The sequence below is a fragment of the Thunnus maccoyii genome, chromosome 17 (genome assembly GCF_910596095.1).
Source record: "Thunnus maccoyii chromosome 17, fThuMac1.1, whole genome shotgun sequence".
In the NCBI taxonomy this organism is placed as follows: Eukaryota; Metazoa; Chordata; class Actinopteri; order Scombriformes; family Scombridae; genus Thunnus; species Thunnus maccoyii.
The window spans coordinates 13980103-13999298 of record NC_056549.1 but is presented as its reverse complement, the minus strand read 5'-3'; the positions used below and the strand labels follow the sequence as shown (position 1 = coordinate 13999298).

General features: G+C 41.2%; 1 protein-coding gene across 1 annotated transcript; it reads right to left on the bottom strand.

Moving 5' to 3' along the window:
- Window positions 1–2658: 2658 nt before the first annotated feature.
- Window positions 2659–18976, bottom strand: wdr26b (WD repeat domain 26b). The gene is made up of 14 exons (XM_042390761.1): window positions 18364–18976; window positions 16105–16204; window positions 14700–14756; window positions 11844–11980; window positions 10785–10882; window positions 10508–10664; window positions 9970–10108; window positions 9224–9364; window positions 8691–8810; window positions 7841–7986; window positions 7582–7660; window positions 7325–7454; window positions 5769–5963; window positions 2659–5447 (listed from the first exon to the last, which is right to left on the bottom strand). Exons 1-14 carry the CDS (start codon window positions 18666–18668, stop codon window positions 5422–5424), a joined length of 1830 nt encoding a protein of 609 aa, XP_042246695.1. The 5' UTR covers window positions 18669–18976; the 3' UTR covers window positions 2659–5421.
- Window positions 18977–19196: the final 220 nt, after the last annotated feature.

The window sequence follows — 19196 nt, the reverse complement described above, 5'->3', positions numbered from 1 at the left end:
CCGAAAAGATACATGCCACTGTTTATTTACATAAAAGTATGTGTAACAATAGTACACATATTGAGTATGTAGTGAATTGTATGTGATTTCGGACACAGTGTTAGACTTTTGTCTTTTCAGCAGTCCTCGCCATTTTACGATATGCATTATAAAATAGTAAAAGGCATTTCCTGCAATCGGCTAGGCTAAAGTCAAAGTTCACCTAGTCTGTTGCAGGCCACATTTTGGCCTTTGTTGTAGCTCGAAAACTGACATTCATAGAAAAATTTGGTCTAATCTTGAACCAGAGTATCTGCAGATTAATTCAACGCCGGATATGTTATGATCCACTAAAGTTAGGCATGATACAAGATAAATAAAGTCCTGTTTGTGATATCTTTGCCGCCATCTTGACTGTACACACCTGGTGGAGATCTGCACTCAACTGAGTGCACTCCTCTAGTTTCTATATGGATTTGATGGCTGTTGTATGACGTAGTATTAGGGCCACGCCGAGAGAAAATACTTTTCTTGAGATTATGAGAATAAAGCTGCAATTCTACAAGAAAAAAAGTAATATCAGATGTAACCACTGATAGCCTTGCAGTCGATCACTTCCAGCTATTTGGTCTTCCACAAAACTTTACGCTGTGAGTCTCGACCTGCAGGCTTTGGTTGTTTTTTCTTGCTTCCCCAAAAACAAATACTTTTAAAAATATTTGTATGAAATAAATATTTGTAAAAACACACTATTTGTGCTTTTCCGAATACAGCATATGGATTTGGCTCCGCCCCTACTCCACATTCCTCATTTTAACACAGGCAGCAGACTGCTCCTCCGATATTTCCCCTTTAAATAAGTTATTACATTTTTCTTGTAGTAAGTTCATTCTCGTAAAAATAATGACTTTTTTGTTGTAAAATTACTACTTTATCCTCATAATATTTCTACTTTATTCTTGTAATATCATGACTTTATTCTCTAAATCTCAGAGTTTTTTTCCTCTCAATGTGGCGCTAATACTCTGTCATACTGCTTTACTCTTTAATATTAGCCTTAATATTGTCAGTCAGAGAACTCTTTACCCACAGAACTTAACATGGATCACAACTGGGATCATTTTAAACTCAAACTGAAACAGTTTTGAAAGAGGGATCAGTCATGTAGTCATGAGTGATCTGGAGCTTGTCACTTTATGATACTTTTATTGTATCATTGCTTGTAAATTGTGTTTTGTGCTGCTTTGTATGTATACTGTATGTATTGTTGTGTTTTAATGTATGTATATGTATATATATAATGTATGTATATGTATTGTTTCCTGCAGTTTCATATATATTTTACTGATGAGTTTGATGCATTTCAAAGGCCCATTTAAGGATGGGCATTGCAAACTAGCTTAGGCTATAAATGCTGTGGTATTAGTGGAATTAGTTCATGCTATATACTTGTCCCCATACAAATAAACATTAAATCCAATTCATAAGGCCCCTTTTGAAAAACAGCTGATATATCATGTATCTCTTTTCCTAGTATAGGAAAACTATACTACATTTCATTCAAAACTTGTAAAAAAAAAAAGGCTTTAGTATATTTTGCTACATTTCATGGAATAAACTGTATTTGACAGTTTTATAATTATATGGTTGTATATTTTGTCTGTATTAACTCATATATCTTTCTTACATCATCATGTGTTATTTTTTTATATTGAATACTTTGGGTCTCCATGGCAGATTTCTCTCATTTTGTATGGAAATGTATGGCCAACAACAAGGCTTACTTCGAATAACGTCACTTTATTGGCAATTATTACGGTACTCCTACTTTTGGCACTGAGGATAGCCTCTTCCCAGATGGTCTGGTCCCAGACATTGCTTTCAAGACATTTAGAAATAAATGACTGAATACAAAGTAGAATTCAGACACAAATTCAACCCAGTGTTTTCCACTGGAAAACCCCCCTGACACATGCTTTGCCAAAAGCAGGGATTCAGGGGCAACTGGGATCTAAACCCCTTCAGGATGGATGGGAGAAATGGGTATTCTGGGTATCAGATGGTTGTCCGAAATTGGTATTGGGGTGGGGGAGGGGGTTGGGAGGGGGGCTTCATAATCTCCTGCCCCATCAAACTTTCATGGGCCATTTTTTTTCAAAACCCTGAATGCTTTATTAAAAAATATGCATACATAACACTTTTCCTACACAACAATACAAAACAGTACAATCACTTTTGTAAATAACACGTGAACGCAAACCCACACATCACCCCTTCCCGCCCTAGCCCAAGGAACTTAGAGATGCTACAGTAAGCCCTTAATATTCCCCACCCAGCCCCTACCCACCACCACCACCATCACCTCTGAGAGAGAAATAAGACATAGTTAAATCAGAAACAACTCCCTTGGTAAACTCAGACAAAAGAACAGAGTAGACACCAGGTTGCATACAGACATAGCATTTGCCACCAGCAGGTGAATGATGGGCTCGACTGAAACGCTTGTTTGTGTTCTTTAAGTGTGTATCGTTTGCCTCAAGTCTTCTGACATAACGTAGGGAGTGAAAGAAGTAGTCCATTCTGCAGTCCAGGAGTTGAGATAGAGGTTTCCAGAATGAATATCAGACCATGACATACATAACCTACAGGAAACACCACCGAGTGCCTCAAGTGATTTGGCTTTGATAAAGGATAGATAAGTGGCAACTGCCAATCAACAATGGCACACCAAGAGAGAGATTTCGGTCAATTACACAGACATGCGGTGAAATAGATTTTCACATGAAGGAAACTCTTTAAAGGCGAGGGGTGGATAGTTCGAACCTGATTGATAAAAGGTAACACACTTCCTAAAGACTCTTCCCACTCCTATTGGGATGGGTGTTACTGTGCATATTCATTTTGAAATAGTAGTGGTAGATAAAATGCAACTGAATAAAAAGAACCAAACAAACAAAAAAAATATATATATATAAAAGAAAGATAAAAGGGATTATAAAGATTACAAAAAAAATGAGGACTCCAAATGTCTGGTTATATTTTAATATGATCATACAGGGATAGAGGTCAACCAAAAATGATATAATGTGAACAAAAAATTTAAGTAACAAAAAAGTTCAATAAAAACAGACAGAAAAGCACTGTTTTTAAACATTTTTTTTTACTGTATATCAGTCTGTAGCAAATAGTCATTACATACCCTGAAAAAGGGAAGAAGAAAGCTTTGAATGGTGCACTGAATAACTTGGCTGGAGAGCAAAGGGGGTGTTAATGCTGAATTATCTCTAAGCTCCAAGAGTGGTACCCTTGAGATGAGGCCTCTATGCCTTATATGCGTAAGTTTGAGCTTTATAATGTCTAGAAGATAATCAGTCATTGATTTTTTGGGTGCATAGAGGCATAGTGAGGGCTCAATTCCTTTAGCCATCTCCTGTTAGGTTTTAAGTCTTTGCCAATGCAACCTTTTAATCAGATTGGCGAGTATGGCAACCATACGAGAACCTAGACCATTGCAGTAGGTGTGAGAGAGCAAAAAGACCACTCAAAATGCAGTGGAGGTGTCATACATACTGAATGCTTGTGTGCAAGTGTATGAACGGGAAGGCAGTTGTGTATGTGTGTGTGTGTGTGTGTGTTTTAGGATTGCAACAACACTCCCATAACACTGTGGGGGTCAGAGCGTGGTTCTTGTTATTGGTGCCTCTTCACTCTTGCTAACTACTCGTCCAATAATTACAATCATTAACTTTTCATATGAAATGACCCTTTGCTAATAACACAACACTTTACAGCTTTTTGAAGCATGCCTCATTCAAATCGCTCTTTGAAATTTTCTTTTCCCCACAAAGATGATTCAATGCCAATAACTCAGTGCCGTTCGAATGCCACGTGGTAAAGAGAAAAAATTCTATTGTAAAAATTAAAGCCCCAGATTAAAAAAAAGTTTCTTTTTACGAAATGGCTCTCAAGTATTCTTTGTTCCACAGATAGAGGTCCCTATGGGGCTTTGGATAACTTAGAATTGGTTTAAAATCCTCTTTACAATTTTACTATGGGATTAGGAGCAATAGGGAGAGGGTTGGGGGGGGGGGAGGGGGCGAGAATCTTCTGCTGGTGTGAATTGAACACACATACAAAACACGCGCCAATTAAACCTGCACCCACAAATGTCAACTCTCAAACAAATGTGTGCATGCATAATCGCTCTCAGTCACACTCTCACACACACACACACACACACACACACACACACACACAGAGGAGAGACAGCAGTCACTAGTGTGCAATGCAAGTTGCACTTGAACTCTTTCACATCCGAAAGCATGTCTTTTGAGAAAGGTCATAGTATATGTCCTGACAGTGGAAACCCCTCCTCACCGTCAACGTCTGACGAACCCCCCCTCCCCCCCACACCATTGATATGTGACCTGTCTGTCCTCCTTTTAGGCAGATGTAATGGAGTTGTGCGGTAGCTAGCTCGACAGAGGGGTGGGGGCGGGGGGGGGGGGCTGTCAGTTGGAAACATTACGGCAACTGTCCTTGTTAGAAGTTAAATTAAGGAATAAAAAGTTTGTTTTCCTAATGTCGAGAAACAAAGTGGAATCTTCACGCTAAAGCTTTCCACGGGCACTACTTGAGCTAAGATTCACCTCTTAAATTAGAATAATGCTATGACTATCATAAAAAAATCCAACATTTAGCATAGCCTTTTTTTTGTGTTCTTTGTCAGCTGGTCGGTCAGTCAAGTGTTTTTAACGGTGGATTTTCAGCCTCTGTCCAACAGATCGAATGCGAAGAATATAGCAAGATAAAGGGGAAGAGGAAAACATACATACAGAAGAGTTGCTATATCCCCCTATGCACCATCCTCCCCCAACAACACCCCACCCTTGTCCATGGAGACATTATACAGGTACGTGAGAGACAAACAGGCAGACAGATGTAGTCCAATGAGTAGACGGCTGGTCTGCGGTGTCTGTCTGGAGGCGTCACGGGGACTTGATGTGCTCCGGGCTCAAGGTGGAGGGTGGGTTTCCTTGGAAACTCTGGGAGGACCTGGCATGGCTGTGGCCATGCAGCGAGATGGGGGAAGAAGGGTCAGTTGGAGGAGGAGAACAAGCCGTTACAGCTCACCAGTGGATGGCGGTTGTATCCCGCTGGGCGTTTGACTGGTTTTTCCAGGCCTCTGGGTCGGGATCAGGTTTTGGATGAGGACCTGAAATTTCAGAGTGTCCGTCATCACCTCCACCATTTTGTCTAGGCCAGCCAGGAGACGATTTTTTCTCACTTTTGTTTGCTCTTTTGTCTTGGTGGCTTTTGTTTGTTTTTCTTGACTTGCTTTGGGTTGGTGTTAGATTTTATTTGCCCGTTTAGATTTTATTTTTATTGTAGGATTCTTGGATTGTTGTTAAAGAGAGATGTCATCTGCTCCATCAGTGACTATCAACTGTCCATGTTACTGCAGTTCTCTGAGGAGAAAAAAAGAAAAAGTCAGTGAATATAGAGACATAACACATTGCAATTACAGAACATTCTGCCTGACAGTAATGTTTTATCAAAAAACTTTAACTCCTACTCTCTACAGAATGTTTTACAATAGTTAATACAAAACTTTTAAACACATTTAGGCTTTAATTGAAACAGTAGCTTTTAGCTCCAGGCCATCTGTTAACTGTCTCAAGTAGCTGCAATCCATGTACATTTTTAACCTAACAAAGCTCACTTGCACAACAGTTCACACCAATAAACTTGGCTGATGTTGCCACTGCTTGTGTAACAAGGAGAATTACCATTCAGTCCATCCGCCTCTTGCGTGTCGAGGAAGGGTGCAGGACCCCAGACACGCACTGTGCCGTCATCTGAGGCGGAAGCCATGAGTCCTGGGATTGCCGGGTTCCAGCTCACACAGTTAACGGTGCGCGTGTGGCCTGTTAGCTCTGCAATGGGCAGTTCACCACGCCGGTGCCAGATGTACACTTTGTGGTCTGTGGAGAAGGGATGAAAAGGGGCAACATAAAGACATACACAGAAGAAAACATGAGCGTACATGGATAACTGTTACAGATTAGAGCAGCGACATGAAAGGGAAATACTTTTTTTTTTCTTTTACAAGCCAACTAACAAATCACTTCCATAGACAGATTTATGTTAAGTCTGTTCATAAAAGTCAATACTACTTCGCTGATCAGAAGTGATTCAGTGCACTATGCAGTAAACCAGAAATACTGCCTCGCGGTTGTACGCCTCCGCCAACCTGTGAAGTTGCAGTTTACATCCATGTCTGTCCAGACTCACATAATATTTGTGGTGAAGACTTTGAAGGAATTTAATAAAAGGTATTAAGTGTATTTTGTGGTGAAATGGAAGTTATCACTATACTGACATGTATGATTCCAGTGAATAATTCAGCCCCGGCTCTTCACCCATTCATTGCAAGATTGTCTAGATTCTCAGCTACAGCGGTAAGGAAACCTCTCTAGTCAAGTGCTTTAGGAAAACTGTTCCTTTTGTTGTTGTCTAGCTTGTAATTCATTGTCATTTGCCTCAGCTTTGTTGTTCTCATTCTGCTGTATGTCTACTAGTGTTTACGTTCACTGAGACAAACAAATAAAGAGTCAAATTCTTTGTATGTGTTCACATGCTTGGCTAATAAAGCTGATTCTGATAGAACACAAAGTTGTAGCCATGACAGTAGACGATGCTTCAGATACGGATGTTGCTGCAAAGAAGCTACAAATTCTAAAATGTGGATGCTTCACACACATCTTCAATCCGGCAGCACAGAAGATCAATACAATCACAACAGTTTCAAGGTGGACACCCAAGATAAGTGTCACCGATTCAGTATCTGACCAAATGTGAAATATGGTCACAATCTCCCCTTCTGTTCCTGAGTTATGATGTTGAATAATGGCCAGAAAATGTTTTTGCAGAACATTATGATGTCACAGTGAAGTTGACCTTTGACCTTTTGGACATTTATGTGAAACTTTGACATAATTAGCGTATGAATTCTTGAGTTATGGCCAAAAATGTGTTTTGTGAGGTCATAGTGACCTTGACCTTTGACCACCAAAATCTAATCAGTTCATCCTTGAGTCCAAGTGGATGTTTGTGCTAGATGTAATGAAATTCCCTCCAGGCGTTCCTGAGATATTGCGTTCACAAGAATGGTGCGGACAATCCAAAAACATAAATCTTCCGGCCACGGCTGTCGCGAGCATGGACGCATACAAAGAGATGACTCAAAACTGCACCATGCCACACAAGCCCTAAGTACTACAGTGTATTATAAAAGGTACAGCACCCTCAATTGGCGTATCATAACAGTGCTTTTTGACTGTACCTTCGCTGCCACTGGCAATGAAGTCTTCGTTATGTCCTCCGAAGCAGGAGTGGATGGTGTAGAAGCCCTGGGTCACACCTTGGTACTTCCTGACCAGCACCCGGTCCTGTAGGTCCCACAGGTGCACTCCCTACAAAAGTTGTAGGGGAATAGACTATTAGTTACTGAAACATCCTGTATAGTGGTCTCAAAACAAAGTTGCAGTAAATAATACAATACATAATATTGCTAACAGGAGTGTTGGTCAAAAGGCTCACCTGAGTTGCTACATTTAACAAAGCTAATCTTCCATTCTTTGAAACAGTAAAAGACATGATAGGGTGGTCCTCCTGAACTCTGTAAAGAACATGTAAACAAAACATAAACCAATCAGTTACCATGTTTTATAATGTAAATATACAAAAACATAATATTGTAGTTGATATGGAAGCTGATATTGGGTGCTTTTTAACTGCAATTTTCCTTTTTTTTGCATTTTCTTTTAAATTTCAAAACTTATATATAATATACACATACATGTTTCTGTCCGTAAGGTCCTCAAAGTTGTATCCCCGGATACGTTGGTGGGTGTCCGAGGCCAGCACTGTCCTGCCATCACCCAGGCACCACAGGCACTGCACCCTCACACCCTCCCAGGAGTCCAACAAGTTACCGTCCAGGTCCTGAAAACACAGACAGTAGATGAGCTGCTGGCCCGGATGTTGCCACTAATCAGCTTTCTTACTGCTCAGACACTGACACAGTTGGAACAATCACACAGTTTGAAAACACACTAGAGTTTAAGGAAGATGTGGGCCAGTGTCTGAACATTTCAGATTTTATATGAGACTTACAAATATAGGCCAGTCCATTTCAGAATAACATGGCTTGTCACACAACACCAATTAAACAGCTGCACATTTTGGCATTTCCATTACACTTTTGCAGTTTGGCACTTTTTTATAAACGTGTGACAAGTTAAAATATTCATTACTAGCAATTTACATAAATTGTCAACTGCACAGAGACCTGTTCAGGCACAAAATACACAAGCATGTACCATCATGCTAGTGAAATGTGAAAAAAAGCCCCACCCACACCTTTATGGGTTCATCGGGTTCATGACCAGCAAATCAACACATGGAAGGATCCAATTATCTTGAAGCTGTCTGTTAAAGGTAAGAGCAACACTTGGGTATGTTTAACAGCTGCTATACATATACCATGACTCACATACAGTGCCCCCCCCTTTCCTGTGAGCCTCCTCCGCCTTTAAAAAACACACCAGGCATTCAGCACTGATAGAATACAGGAGTGATACATAACTCTCAAGAGGAAAAAGGACAAATATTGATACAACACTATACAAAATGATCCATCCGCTTACACATTGATAGAACTGTCCCCTCTGTCCTCCGGTGACAAAGCGTTTGCCGTCGGGGTTCCAGGCCACACTTGTCAGACTGTCTTCATGGGACTGGGACATTTTGGTCCGCAGCTCCCCCGTCTGGTCAACAAGAGGATCGGCAGAGACAGCAGGGGAGCAGAAAAGAAGAGAGAAATAGGGGGGAGGGGAGACAGCGAGAAGAAGCATTAAATAAGAATGGGGGAGGGGTACATAAAAAGAATGGGGAGGGGCAGTGATGGGAGGAGAGGTCATTGAGTACACAGCCTAGAGCAGATCTATAGGAGGCTTGAGGCGTGTTTTTCTCTGAGGGAGCCAATTGTTTACTCAATTTGAAGGACATCTCAAGTCTTTGACAACACCAACACTCTGCTTTTCTAACTATTTTCGCCATGATGCACATTGGTAAAACAGTAGCTGGCATATGGTGGCACTATTGGTTAAAATGTATCATAAATATAGGATTATGTAAAGCTTAAAACAGAATAGTGTGAAATGTTGTGTATAAATGTTACCTGAACGTTCCAAAGCCAGAGCTCAGAGCAGTCATCAGGTCCACAGGCGATCAGGTTGGTGTCATCGGGACTCCAGGCTAAGTAGGAGACTCCGTACGCATGACCCTCCAGAGTTCGCAGCAGCTTCAGCTGGTGGCTCTCCTGCACAAAAATATGACGGAAGCTGATAATAAGATATATTCATACACACATTGAAGGCTTAGCCCTCTTATGTGGTGATGCTAAGATAACAAGTACTCAAACCAAAGTCAAACAGGTGCAAATTAGTTGTCGAGAAGTTACATGACATTAAGTTGGAAAACTCAACAAGATTCCAGACTGCTCCAAATGTATAACTAACCCCAGTTGACGTTAAAGTCAAAAGAATCTTTTAAAAAAAAAAGTCTTTCAGACGTCTGAGTCAACTACAAAGAACCCGGAGACTTTTTTATAAAAACAGATGCCAGCACTGGTTCTCCATTACAGAAAGGATACAAATGTGTAATAAATAGTAATTAAACTGAAATACTGACAGACTACATCTAAGGGCTAAAGAGCAGTAACAGTATTTCTGCAGATATTGTTTTGATAATGGAAAAATAACTACGTCAAAGAGACACTTGATAATCTTTGTTCTACTACACAAAGACAATTTACACATGACACCTAGAAGTCCTATCACCACATTCCTGCAGGGTAACTCTAGCTGTGGATTAAATCATAAAACAGAGAAAACCTGTGTTTTTTTAGGCATCTTTCATACTCACCGGGTCCACTTGCCAAATAATGACAGTAGTGTCTTTGGAGCCAGTGGCTAGTTTGGTGCCATCATTTGAGAATTTGCAGAACCACACCTCATTACAGTGCTCTGTCAGAATCTGCTGGGTGTAACAGGGGAACTGCTTCCTGTGACACGCAAGAAAGACTAAAGGTTAAATCTTCATTGTGTAAGTAAGCGATGTTAGGTGTTCTTATATAGTCTATATCTCAACATGGTGCAAGTTAGGGGGGGGGGGGAATTAGAAAGGATAAACTTAAGGAACAACAACATGGGGAAGCACAGCAAGAAGTGGAGCCATAAAAAGAGAACAAGACACCAGAGACATAAAAATCAAGAGGGTAAATCAGACCTTCAACACAGTAGACAACATTTTGGCAACACAAGGTAATGTTTTCAGTGCACGTGCCTTAATATTTTATTTTTTTAACAGAAGGTCAACTGATCCATTATCAGATTCTGCAACATGATTACTTAGCAATGAGTCCATAGTGTGTTGAGCAACAGGCTAGATGTGCAGTACTGACCTGCTGCAGACATGGTCGAGGAGCAGAGAGACTGAGTCCAGGTTATTGTCTAGCTTGGTGTTATGATACAGGCAGCGGTCCCTCTGCAGCTCCACTGCTTGCCGCAGCAGGGTCTGCAGCCGCCGTGGGGGCAGCATCACAGACGGTGGCAGGTATGCTACAAGGAGAGATAAAACCAGGCTAGTTCATCCTGCTTATGGATCACATGTGCTGTAGTATTGTAGTCAGGAAGTATATGTTAACTCTACAGAGTCAGTGTGTGAACCTGTCTCCTCACTCTGTAATTTGTCCAGCAGTCGGCAACGTGAGGCAGTGCCCTTGCCCTCCCACTCTGCCTTGGCCCTCAGGTCCTCAGCATGGCTACACATTAGGTACCTGCAGGAAGACGCAAAGCACACAGCTTAAGCAAAATGACAAACACTGAGAGGAAACAATAACATACATGGCAAGATCACAAAATAATACAACACAAAAAAAATAATACAATCAGTTGTCAGCAAGAGGTAAGCAGAAACAAAAACTGTCACAAAATTGTGAAACTGTCAAGTACAGATTACTCAGAACAACAGTAGCACTACACCCAGTGCAGAACAGATCCGATTTCATACAGATGAACAACAAAAAATGAATGCAACCTCTAGTTGCTAGAAATCCTATATGCTGTAGAACCTTAAATGAGGAAATTGAGTGCACTGAATGCAGGTATTGTTTGAGAAATGACAGAAATACATCAACAGCGTCAAGGGCACATTTGGATACAGCCGGCTGATAGACCTAAGACAAGTGACAGATCAATAAATTATTCAGTCAATTGAGTGACAGACTGTTAAGAAGAACAAGCTTGTAGGTAGTGTTGAGTGATCGATGCCCACTAATTGATTACGTAATGGAATGACAAGAATTTGTTTGCTGAGAGCACTGGTGCTGTGCATTGATCAGACTGTGGATTAGATGATCCTATAGCTAGTGACACCATTGTTCAGTATGTCAGAAGAACAAATTCAACATATAATATGTATATTGGAGAATCAAATTAATAATAAACTAAATCACAGAGGAACATTGATCCATGCTACTGATTTTTAAAATGTTGTGAAAGCAAGACAAAATTTGGCACATTATTCACCAAGAAGAACTTTTTTAGTAAAATCTAAACTTTTACTGTATAGTTGCCATAAGTGTATATTTATTGACTATAGAGGTATCTGAGAGGTACAGTAGATGGATATATATTCTCTATATACTGCAGCTGTTTATAGGTGAGTATTAGTACAGAAAGGGTGAAGTGTCTGATGACCGCTATGAGAAAGATGCAATATTATAACTGTAGCAGTACCCGCTGAGTACGTGGATGCGATCTGTGTTGTACTTGAGTGGCGTCAGCTCTCCCCGTAGCACCTGCAGAGCCTCCAGGACTTTGCCGTCCTCCAGATACTCTAGGTACTTCTGCTGCAGCAGCAAGAACTTCATACGCTGAGTAGAGGAGCAGAAAAGACAGACTGTGAAGCGCGAGTATAGAGAAAAGATTTTAAAAGGATATAGGAGGAAGAAACAAATTAGCTCAAAACCACAGGAGGAACCAAACACACATGAACTACTGTGTTTCCCTTTAACATTTGTGAGAAGACATATGGACATATAAACTTTCAAAAAGCACCACAGAAATAAATCACCTTAGTCTAAAATTAAATTCATGTCATCAAAACTCTAAGGCGTGGTAACTTATTGCAAGGCTGCATGTTCTCATTATCAGAATATATTTATAGATGTGCCCAAGACATATGGTAATGTTAACATGAACAGTGTTTACCAGTAACTTCTGCTGGTCAACATTGTGGTATTACAGGGAAACTTTGTCAATTTTCAACTGTATCATTACAATGTGGTTATTATGCAAATGAACAACGTTTAACTTCCCTCCATGTTGCCTGCACCCAGAGCTCCCCACTCGTTTGCCCACATATGTCCACCAGGTGATGCAAAACGTGTCATCTAGCAGACTTTGGAGATGTGCCTTAACACTACAAACTATGTTTCCTCATTTTCAGTAGTGGTGCCTTCAAAGATGGTAAAATGCAGGTCTCCCAAAACACTCCTGTCTACCATGTTATGCCAGCGGTAGGAAAAGAAAAGCAGTCCCTAAAATATCATACTACTAAATACTTTAAAATATCAGTATATTTGGAAGAAAACTAGTTTCATGATACGAGGCGGAAGATCATGCTGTTGAATCAGACACAACAGAGTCTGGACGAGGAAGCAACCACTGGGCCGGCGAAGCTAAGCTAAGCTGCTAAGTTTCTCCGTGATTTCATCCAGACGAGTTGAATCCAACACAAAAAACCCCCACTAGCTCTACTTACAGTATCAAAGCAGAGATGTGGCGTCACTATTACAATTAGTGACACCAAATATAGTGCTGTGTAATCAGACAAAACAGAGTACGGAAGAGGACGACCACAGGAGCTGACTCTGTTCTCTGAGAATATGATATCGGACTTTACCAACTCTGAATACAGAGCAGCATATCAGTGACTGTGTTACCTTTAACTTGTTGCATCCAGCTTTGAGCACAATCTGTTCTGGCTCATCGTCATCCAAAACAGGTAAAAGAAACAGTGGAGTTAGAAACACTGGTACGAAATATCAAGACTCAATGAGGAAAAAGTTTTGTGAATAAGCCTCAGTAAAGATATATAACGCTGCTCGCTTTGTCTTTGCTGACTGGTCGTCAAGACACCATGAGTAGCTCACTGGAAACTCATTGTGAGAGACATGCGCAAGGCATTCTGGTTGTTGTAGGATTCCCCCCTTAAGAGCAGTATGGGAAATCTACAGCCTTTCTCCTCAGTTTTCTCTAGTCATAGGGCACCAATTTCAAAAATAATTGCACAATTCTACTACACAGGTGACCTAGTTTTAAGAAATCATCATATCCACAGCGGTGACTTTTTCCTTTAAGAGTCTCTGTCTTATCTCAGGTATGCAGCATGAACCGCAGCCCTGCAAGCACAGTTAGACCCACTAAACATAAATTCAAGAAAAACATCCACCCACAAAAGAGTGCATCTCCTGAACAACTAAACCTGTGGTATGCTGCAAGTAAATGACTCCTAGCATTGCAATGAAAATCATGTTGACAATGACAACACTAACCTGCTACAACTCAAGACCTAAAATGGCTACCCACATTGCAGATACAGATGAAAATCAACAACTACAACCACCCTCTCAATAAACCAGCTGGCAATGGCAGCTAGACAGACTTCAGATAGAGAGCAGCAGGCACTTAACTGAGACACAGGGGACCATTTTTGGAGCTCATCTTGTCTGCTAATTAGCATGCTAGCTGGGGCTAATTAGTGTGAGTAGAGTACATAATTCCAAACCAACACTGTAAAGTAGTTTCTGTTCAACAAATCGTCACACTACCATTTTGTTTAGGATACAAAAAATGTACTCATTTTATCATTCCCTATGAACAAGAAATGATACAAGGAGTCTTACAGGCATCCAACAAACTAGAAATATGCAGAGAAGGCAAAATATTTTGTTGAAAATGCTTTTTTTTTGTTTTTGTTTACAGAGATGTTCCTGGATCCATCTTTCCAACATTCCCTACTACCTAATTGCCATTTTCCCAGCTGTGAGGAGCTCCTGTATTTCCACTGTGCACTGCATTATGGAACAATGGCACATGCAAAATAAATAAAATTTGCATGTATACTGAAATATCTGAGTATACTTCATCACTTTTTCAGAGTAAACATACTCAAAGCCCTGTTGAAATGTCTATGTAGTGTGAGATTGGGGAAAATCAATTGTGGTTATACTCGCACAATAGCATCTGAATTAACAATATTTCAAATACAAACAAAGAATCTTCATTCAATCACATCCTCCCGAAAATCTCAGTAAACACTACAGGCCTATTTTCCATCCATTCGTTTCAACCAATCTAAGGACACTGCGGTGGTTTCGTGCTTGCAACAAAATAGAACCGCATTTTGCCTAAAAACAACAATCATACACTCATTCCCTAAAGCGAATGCGGTGTCCATTTGTGCTGCTACACTTTCCGAGGCGTTATCCAGAACATTTTGCTTCCAACGTTCCACAACAAGAACCTGCAGCCTTGCATTATGGCGGTACCATTCTAGAAACAGTTCAGGTTTGGGTAAAGGGAGCTTACCACAATAGCGTTGGGCGAATGCATCAGTGCTCTCAGCTCATTGAGATCATTCTCAGCCTGGACCAAAACAAAGAGGGTGATGGAGGGGAGAGACACAGAGAAATAGTTAGCTCAGCAGTTTCCACGCTTGCACAGAAAAAAAAAAAAAAAAAAAACTCATCACATGAACTGTAATACAGATCTTATGTTCACGGTCTTGTTGAGGATGAGTAAATTAATAATAGCGGAAGTGATGTCGATATGCTGTGATCATATTTCTAAAAGCTAACATTAAAAGACAACCTTTATGTTCGCAGATTCTAGTGGCTGTCAAAAAATACTTGGCTTTTACTACTCTGCCAGTTAACTTGAGCTATGGAATCAAAAAGTAAGTGGCTACTTTGCTATTGGCTATATCCTGTCAAACACATCCAAAGATTTACCATCATTTGGCTCAAGGCTGGCGCTAGTTTTCCAGCTTGCAGTACTGACATAGATGAGTCCATTATTCAAGAAGATTCACGAGGCCATTTTAATAAGATGTACACTTTTATAACCCTCATCTCTAAAATATTGGAATGAGAATTCTGCAGCAAGAGCAGGGTAAGACAATTAAGACAATAATATAATAAAGCCAATTACATGAAAACTATTCTGAATGTGCAAACGCATAAAAATAATGTTTTTGAATCCCACATTATTGGATCTAATGGAGCCTTACAATCCTGCAATAATGCACTGCTGTGCCTCCGGTTTTCCGATTAACATTAATTTTGGCACTAAGATATAATAATAATAGACACATAATGGATCACATACCTTGTAATTGTGTTGCAAGACTTTTCAGTACACAAAATAATTACTTTAACATACACTCTTACTTCGAAATTTAAGATGAGTTGACCGAGCAAACGTTCTTCTCAACCACAAGAAGTCTGGCTTTTTCCAAACAAGCTCTCAATATTAATGACTATGAGAAGATGAACCTACCCTTCTGACAAACAGGATACATTACATAAACTCTGTGGTTGACCATTACATAATTATTATAGAGCTATGTGCACTTTAAATGTTGTTGTTCTCCTAAAGTCATATACCACTTTAGTAAGAGCTGTTGGTCAAGAAATTGGTAATTGTCAGCCATGTGTATCACACGTATTTAACACAAATAAAGCAAACTATGCAGACCACTTAAACTATGCTTTTGCAAACCTATCTTCGACAACTCCCGACAGGAGTCATATTTCCTTTTGTCAATAAGTCATATGAGAAGACTTTGATCTGCGAGGATACATATCTGTTTCTTTCTTGACCAAACAAGCTCTTCATGTCACAGTATGCAGTCAGCAGATCACTAGGAAGGACCCCAGTTCCCTCTCTATCAAAAACGACTGCTATTATGTCACCATGGTAACCCAAAACTAACCTTGTCCCACTCCCCCTCCATGACATGGTTGCGGAACTTGGTAGCTGAGGGGTGTTCCAGTCTGCAGCCTGATTCCTGCATCAGCAGGTCCACTGTCTGACTGCAGCGAGAAATGTGGAGAGACAGACACAGAAAGACAGGAAGAGGGGCAGACAAAGTTAGGCAGACGTATAGACACAAGACAGATAGAATATAAGAAAGAAGAGTTTTTAGAGTTTTTAAAACTTAAGAATCAGCCACAAAGATGATATTTCAGCTTTTAAAGCACAGTCAGTACTGTGAGAACCTGAGCTCAATCAGCATTATGTTGAAAAGTTATCTTGTGATATATGAAGCGTCATTTCAAGGCAGATTATTCAAATTTTAGTAATTGTCTCTAGCATTTCCGTCATGTCAGATTATGTCATATTTACAAGTATAGAGAAATAAGTGAGTGGGAGATCTACAACAATAATTTTAGCACGGGGGCAATATTAACGTCATTAGCTGACAATGGCACAAATGCATTTTTGTGGCCAAGATCGTCTGGAGGAAGCCAGCCCAGAGCAGTTGTGTCATCAGAGCATTGTTTGTGGACAGCAGGAGGTCCATCAATGTGAATTGAGCTTTCACTGCAGTTGACATCACCATATCAGCCTGTCAACCATGAACCATAACCATCTGTCCAAACACCACATCTCTGCACACTCCACCTACACAAACAGGTCTGCTGGGGTGTGTATGTGTATGTGTGTGTGTGATAATGAAAGTGGGTTGGGGATGGGGGGATAGCTGACACCTTCAGCATGATGACATCATTCTCAGGTATCAATGGAGTGGCGCAGCAGCTCTGTGTTGAGCCTCTCATCCAGCTGGCTGCTACACTGATTTCACTTGCATTTCCCCAGCTGAAATATGGGGGCTCTGTTTCATACCAGGCAATACCATGTATCCCCCTAACCCACCCTCTCTGTAAACATACTGATGTTAGGCTGTCTTTTACAGTGCTTTGTAATGGCAGCTACACTTTCTCTGCTGGGTGCAAGAGATCAGCGGGTGTCTATCTGTCCAATTGTGTCTACCACAGCCACTTTGAAGAAGAGGGCTAGACATACATTTTTTGAAAACCCCACTATGCTATAATTAGATTCAAGCACAGCCTTTCCATCTGAAACAGCTGGCAGAAGGAGCATTCCTCAGCCGCCATGAAACCAGCCGATTCTGTTAAATTCAGGACCAACTGTCGCCCATGGTACCGGCTGCAATCTTTAAATAAATAGGAGCCTTAATACATGCATGACACTGTTTGTGACTGACTGTTGACACATTGATCTGACAGTGACAAAAAATGAAGACAGTAATCTAAGAAGAAAGTTGTTATGTTCATGACATAGCTACATAAAATGGTGATTAACATGATGGATTTAAGAGTTGCTCGAAATGACAGCTCAAGATGTGCAAAGAGTGCACTGAGAATACTAAAATAACCAGGACTGTTTTTATAACCATGCTCGTTATAACAAAGTGGTCGACCTATTAATGTTAGTCCAGCAGAAAACATGTTATTTTTCCCGAGGCAGCCCAAGCTGGAAAAATGAAGAAAACCCACCATCAAAGCGAAAACCGACGTTGACAATCCGCACATTAACATTTCCTTCACAATTTTGCGCAATAGCCCTCGAAGCGCAAACATATACACTACAAACTCAACAATCCTGCTTGTGTGTTTAATTAAACAGCTAAATTAATTCCCCTTGTTTTCATGACATTGATTTTCTGCTTTGCAAAACACAACAAGTCAGCGGATTTTGTTTTTTCTCTGAATAAACGTTACTAACGTTAGATGATGTAATGCCTCTTATTCAGTGCGAAATCTATAACGTTAATTAACACATCGCGGCGTAACTGGCACATAAAACACGGTTCAACCCTCGATTGATGTGTTTAGCAGCCAAATGTTCTGAATCTGTGTTTTTGTGATTGTGTAGCAGTTTAATGTCAGGACACAACACCTCAGCGCATGCTAGTGCTGTTAGCGACCAAAGCTAACTGTTATTGTGCAAGATGGACCCCTTCTTTCTACCAACTGCCGAGCTCACAGGCTAACTGCCCCATCCCCCCATGTTTGTGTCTGTCAAGCGCACTAACAGCGCTTTTATCAACTGCTATTTCGCAGTTTAACAAAAAAGAACCGTTAACTGGATTACACTTCATATGCTGAACGTGAGCAGTAGGTGCTTTTGTGGGTTTTTCCTCGACTGACACATTGAATAAACTTACTTCAGCCCTAGTCCGTGGAGATGTTGCCCTATTAATCGTATGACATCTTCCTCCGCCTGCGAAAGTCGTTTCTTCTTTTTCAGCGAGCCGACCTCCGAGCTCGAAGCCGTAGAGGCAGCCGAAGTCCCCGTACCGGGCCCGGTTGAAGACCCGTTACTGGTACCGACACTATTCCCGTTGTCTGTGCTGGAGAGAAGCCCGTTGGAGTGGGTTCCGCCGGCCGTGGACGACTCCCCGTTTTGTGCGCTGTTTAGGCAGGGAAGCTCGGAGGATTCTTGTCCCTGTCCTGCTCCGTTTGCCTGCATGCTGCTGCTGAGGTTGTTGACAACACTGCGGTTAAAGTGGATGGCAGAGGTGGCTTGAGAGTGTGTAGCAAGTCCTAAGACAACTCCGGACGGGCCTGTTACAACTGCTGAAGCCCCGGGCTCTCCTGCTCCCTCCGCCGCCGAGGCTCGGTGCTTCTTCCGCGGGGGCGGCGACGCTCCGCCGGTGTCCGAGTCGGAGGAGGAGGAAGCGGAGGCCAGAGTTTCCTCACCGAGAGCGGCCGTGGTTAGAAGCCGGCGGAGCTCCGGGTGGGAAATGAAGAAGTAGCTTCCAGATTTGAGGCCTCGTTGTCGGGCTCAGCGCGGACTGTCACTGTGGAGGTTCTGTCAGTTAGCCCGTTTTTGTTGTTGTTTCTCTCAAAACAGCTGCAGCTCTAATGGAGTCCTGACGCCCTGACGTAACCGGAAATTCCTACACTACCATGCTTCCGGGTAGAATTATAATCCATGGTTGGTGCCTGAGAATTAATTATCATAATAATGAACTAACAACAATAAAACATCACATTA